The sequence below is a fragment of the Phaethon aethereus genome (assembly GCF_964289735.1).
Source record: "Phaethon aethereus genome assembly, chromosome: 3".
Taxonomy (NCBI): Eukaryota; Metazoa; Chordata; class Aves; order Phaethontiformes; family Phaethontidae; genus Phaethon; species Phaethon aethereus.
Window position 1 is genome coordinate 42,179,069 of NC_138576.1, and position 6,000 is coordinate 42,185,068.

At 43.9% G+C, this 6,000-nt stretch overlaps 1 protein-coding gene across 2 annotated transcripts in view; it reads right to left on the reverse strand.

Annotated features, from left to right (window-relative positions):
- LOC309403088 (gamma-aminobutyric acid receptor subunit rho-1) overlaps positions 1 to 5,750 on the reverse strand; it is a gene marked incomplete at both ends in the record, with an annotated part of 30,754 nt that extends 25,004 nt beyond the window's left edge. For both annotated transcript variants that reach the window (XM_081997103.1, XM_081997102.1), the window contains one exon: positions 5,629 to 5,750. In XM_081997103.1, coding sequence (XP_081853229.1) covers positions 5,629 to 5,750 — 122 coding nt within the window. The remainder of the gene's footprint in view (positions 1 to 5,628) is intronic.
- Positions 5,751 to 6,000: the final 250 nt, after the last annotated feature.

The window sequence follows — 6,000 nt, forward strand, 5'->3', positions numbered from 1 at the left end:
AAGTTAATGTATAACAGGATAAAGGCCATAGGCACTGTTGGACAGAAGAAAAGGATTTCTGGCAAGTGGAAGAAGAGGTAAGACAGGCAGCAGCAACAGCTGCCGGAGGACAGAAGGAGGTTACAGAACAATATCGAGTTAAAAGCAGCAGGAGAAAGCCTGGCAGAGCTGTGTGACAGGGCAAAGAGATGAGGCTGGTGGAGAGGAGGGCAGAGAAAGTCAGGGACAAAAAGAGAGAAACGGCAAGTTAGAGAGGAGGAGGAACCTTGCATGGGGGAAAGAAAAAGAGTGAAGGAGATGGAGGTGAGAGGAGGAAAGGCAAAGGCAAGTTACCAACAGGGGAGATGGAGAGACTCCAGTTGCATTGGCCGGAAGCCCACTCTGGGCCTCTTTCTGCTCCCCTGGTACCCAGCGCTGCCAGTGCACGTGTGCTGGTGTGTCAAGGCACAACGCTCTTACAAAGCCATGCCTTGGGAGCTGCAGGTGCTCAGCACTCCGCTGGATCTGGCTCGCTGGTGATAACGTGCTCCTATAGGCAATGCTTTCAATCGGCATTTTACAGGCTTATCGTGCACTTTGAAGATCTGATTTAAAGACAGCTTGCATTAGTAAGCTTTGTTCATGCAAATAAATGCTTTCAGGATCAATTCTGAAGATAAGATACAAGAGCAAAACTCTAGGACAAGAGAACAGCTTAAGGATTGCTGGGCAGTAAAGGAAGAAATCCTGTTAGGGATGAATTTATAAGGCCAGAGAAAGTATTTGGAGGGCGAGAGGACAGAAGCTACCCTACATGTAAGAGACAGCCTCAGTGAGGGTACCAGGGTAGCCACGTGTGATTTACAGAGCACAGACAGCTCGCGTACAGTGTGGCCGGGGTACGGAGGAGCTGACGGCACAGAAGTCCCATCCAAATTCAACAAAAGCAAGGGAAGGTAACTTTAATTTTGCAAATGTTCAGTATGATGCTGAGCCTTTATGAAAGGACCAGGAAGGAACCACGGCCATAATGATGCAGGGTGGCTCCCGTCACTTAGGAAGAGTGTCTCTAATTGTAATAGCATCTGAAAATGTCATCAAGAGAAGGATCTTTGGCCACGAGAGAGACTCTGTGATAACAAGCCCAGGGCTTATTGTAGAGGATGTCATTCAACTGCTGTAAAAAACAGCTCTTACTGACAGAAACATGGACAGGGATCTCTAGAGGAGCGGAAAATGAGTTACTATTTGAAGACCAGAGTGAAGCAAAATGATTATAACATGGCCAGGGAATGTCCCATGGTAGGGACATGACTAAAAACATGAAGTGAGTCTTTTAGCTAAGATTAAACAAGCGTGATTTGTAAATCTTGTACAGTAAAATCTCTTCTGCTGAGAGCTGCTTGCCTGAAAAGTGGTTATAATGCTGTCCAGGGAGATTTTAGTGTTAAAAGAGATTTTTTTCCCAGCAGCTAGCTCTGGCAGAACAACCTGGGCTCAGCTCCAGGCCAGTTCTTTTCCTATTGCTCATCTTCTCTAGCAGATTCTGCAAGTTTAATTAGCAACACAGGCTTTGGCCCTTTTGTTGGCATAACCTTGTTGTGACCTTTGGTCACCCTTTGTACCCTTGTAGTGACCTCCGTGCAGTGTGGTGGCTTTGCAAGAGCCTGAGCAGTTGGGAAAGCAGCAGACAGCCCTCTTGGCAGTGCTCCAGATCTCAGCCCCATCCTGTAGGAGTTTTGGCACTGTGGATTTAGCGGGAGTAAAAAGCTTTGCAAACCCTGCAGGATTTGCACATGGCTGAATGCAAACTGTGAGCAGGTCTGCAAGGTGAGAAAGGTTTTATTTTTATATTGCTGCTCTTTGAAGTAAAATTCCTTTGAGGTGATTTGCCCTGGAGATTAGCAAAAATAAGTAGTTGAGTCTTTGGCAGACAGACATTTTTACAGTGAATTACAATATTGGAGGGCTCTGTAATAAGTCCTATGCAATAAAGCTATCTATTTTGCTGCTTTCACTGTGACTGTATGCATACTTTGTCCTACACTGATTTGTCATTTCCTTGTCACACTCTACACTATGTCCCAAAGCCTCATCAGCTTTATTTAAGGAATTAATTGGGACCTTCTGCAAAATTCCTGTCATGCAAACCCAGTCCCCAAAAGACATCAATGCATGCGTGAACTCTCATGAGGAAGACCGTGCCTGTCTGCTCAGCCTTCTTCAGAGCTGTTGTGTTTCATGCTAGAATGGCTGTCTTGGGGTACATGCAGTGACAAAAATTGTGACAGAGGGGGTGTCTCTCCCTGTGGCCCCCCATTCACCCCAGCTACCATATCAGCAAGAGTGCAAAGGCTGTGGGCTCAGCTGGATTTGAGCAGGTGAAATGACAAGCCCTGGGGCTGAAAACTGCAGAGCAAATGGTGAGTTTTAATTTGAAAGCAGAGTTCAGAGCAAGTGAGTCTCCTTGGAAGAAACTAACACCTGCAGAATAGCACCATCCAAAGAAACAAGCTAAAACCCTATGTATTTCCTCCATCAGCTGCACCATGAGAATCAGGAGCAAAGCTGGACATGTCTGTCAGGGACAGCAGGATGCTGGCAGCATACCCAAGGAGGCAGGTCTCTAGAGCAGGTGCCTGTGCTGCCTGCCAACACTGGTGAGCCCTGGCAATAGGGCAAGCAGATAGTCTTGTGCTCCCAAAGGGCTTCTGGGGGCTAGGGAGGCCATGGGTGCAAATCAAGCCACTCTGAGCATCCTGTGGTGGTTGGAGCCAGCCTTTTCTGCTTCGAATAGATTTCCCCCATCAATCTCCCCTGAGACCTATCACTCTCTTCAGAAGGTAAAGGCTGCAGTGAAGAGATGCATTTCCATCCTGGTCCTTACCACAAGCCTTATGGAGTTTATCTTCTTATGGAGATAATAGTGCTCAGTGAGGAGTAACGAAGTCAATTGCTATAACATCTTCTTCAGCATAATGGATATTCAGAGCTGAATGTTGAAGGGAGGGGAAACAGAGTCAATAACATGATGTTCAGGAGCAATCTTCACTACAAGCTTTTTCTGATGCTATATAGCATCCCTCCTTGCTTCCTCCAGGATCTAATTCTGTGATGGAAAAAAGCATTGACTTTGACTGAAATGCAAAGGAACTGTGCCTACTTCAAAACTGTCTTATATGATCTGCTTCTTAATGTATAGGGACCTACAAATGAGAGCAAAGATGACTGGCTGTACCTCTAAGGTGAGGTGTCCTGCCATACACAGATGCCTGGTCATGTTGTGCAAACATGATCTCCCACTCCAGGGCTGCAACGGAGACCATGACCACAATCCCAGGAGGTCAACGGGAGTAACTCTGTATACAGCACCTACATGAGGACTGTACAAATATTGCATCCAGTCCTGATGTCAGTCCTGAAAAAGAAGTGAAGGGACAGAGGAAAACAAGCAAATGACTTGAGTCAAAGCCTGGGAAACATCCTACACTGAGAAATGCAAGAAGCTTAATCTTCTGAATGTATCTAAAGCAGAGATGAAAAGGGGGCTTGATCCACCTGCAAATGCATGGATGGAAGAGAGACTAGCTAGCATAGAACAGGAGCAAATGGATGCAAGGCAAAGTTAAAAAATACTAGCGATCCTGTTCTGAGTTTATTTGACACTGGAGGTAATTACCATAAATTAAGGGTTCAGTGTACAATTCATACAGAAGGCTTTGTTGGTTTTGCTTAGCAGGAAATCAGATGGATGACCATAATCATCCTTTTTTTACCTTACAAATTATAAGGCTGTTAAAACCGTTGGTCTCTCACAGCCTATCCCATCACAGGGGAAAGCGCGCGCTGTACTGGGCACCACACTGCTGATGGACAACCCTACAGCCACATGCAAGCTTTGCTCGTCTCTCTCTGTCAGACCTCCTCAACGTCAGTACTGCTCTGCTGAGGCCAGAAATGACCTCCTAGGCCAGCGTGGGCACGCTGGGAGGGCGGTGGACCCAGCTCCTCAGAGCCGTGACACCTCGGGCCTTTCTGATGGGCTTGTCCTGGCACAATTACACTGTACATACAAAACATGGGTGAAGAGGCAGTTCCTACATGAACTGAATATTCACCTTTCAAAAGAAAGGTATTTCTTTTCCATTTTCACATATTTTTAACACTGCTGCTGCGATTTGTCGTATCATCGCTTAATTGCACTGACACTGTTAAGCATTTGGTGCAGTGGGAGTTTTCGTTAAAGACGCTAAACAAGAACACGCCCGTGTGTACACATTCCTCTTTGCTGGATTTTTTTCAGATCAAATGGTGGTACTTTGCTTCTCACCCCTTTATTTTGTTACAGCTGGCATATGACCTCCACTGCCACTGTCAGGAAGCCTCAACGAAAATAGAGGCTTCGTGGCTGTCTTGCATCCATATTGTCTCTGGTAACACATCCCCTGGGGGCTGATCATGAACAGAGCCACTGCATTCGTTTTCCCAGTTCCACCTCCACAAAGGTGACATCACTGCTAAAGTCATTTCCTAGGTATAAGATGGCTGGTGGACCCCCAAGTGCCAACCAAGACACTGCAGTCACTCTGTAATGTAGCCCTGACTTGCTGAAAGGGGCTACAGGAACGAAAAGGCACTGCACTTTCCATCCTTTCCACCTTTCAGGCATTTTTCCTGAAGGCTAACAGGAGTGGTTTGAATGCCCGCATTTCCATCCCCATACACCTCATGGTATTGATGGTGATACGGAGTCATTACAGAACAGAAACAGTGACTATAGCAAAGCAGAAACAGCATGTGTTCAGTCTGTCACAAGTATTGAACAGAAACAACATTTGAACAGAAAACTAAATGTGTCAGCTATATTCTCCAAAAAAAACCCACAGGATTTTTCCTCCAGATGCACCTTGTTATGTGCCTGAGTATAAAAACCCTCATGCAAAGTTCCAAATATTCCCCAAATAGAATATAAGTAATCAGAACACAGTTGTAGCAAAAAACCTTCCTCAACTCAAAACCTCCTAAAATGTCTGTCTACAAGATAGTGGGAGAAAAATGTCACATAGTCTTTTTGTAAGAGAGAGAGAAAGAGAATAATAGACAATATTTTGCATAATTTTAAATCTCTTAATTCAATACACTGAATGCTCTTTCTATTTCCTCTGATAACTGACCATAGCCTGGAAGTTTGCAGACAGACTTCAATTTTTTTTTCTCTCAAAAGCTCTGTAAAATAGATGGCATGGTAGTAATAAAATAAATTTTGAATGTTTTCATTTGAGATCTCAATTCAGTCTAATCTTCAGTGAATGCAGCAATCCTCATGGACCTAAATTTCCTCTCCACTTTCATGTAAATACTCTACCACATTTTAAACACAATAAATATAAGCAAATGCTTCTTTTTTTGCACTCTTTCAAACGTTGAGATACCTCACAAACCCATTTTTTTGAGGGGAGCAATGATTTTCACTGCAGAAAATGCATTAAAACTTATTCATTGGCAAAAACAGCAACAGAAAATATTTTTGACTGAGAGATGACAATCTGCAAATGCAAACTCAAATTATCTGTTAGTCATTATATCTTCACCTGAAACATTACATTAGTCCAAACTGTAGCAATTTGAATGTAAAAAAAAGAGACTCACCTGCCTTTTTTGTATACCTCATGTATTTCTTTTCCTTGTTGATGGGCTCTGCATTCAGTGGATAAAACCCATCCCCACAACAGCAGGAAGATGCTAAAATGCATTTTATGGACAGTCAACATGTTACCTGAAGGTTCTGTATCCAGAAATAGTCCACTCAAGAAGAAGAAAAACAAAAGGTAGATCCTGTTCCTCTTTTTAAGACATTATCGGTCTGATCGTTATTGGAAGGATGTTTACTCATACAAAAAATCATCCTGCAGTATTTAATCTGGACAGTGGGGAAAGCAATTTCCACTAAACCTATAAATCCTTCTACGTCAGATGGCAGGGATTTTCTGGCAGTGTTGAATTCACATATTCTCAGAGAAC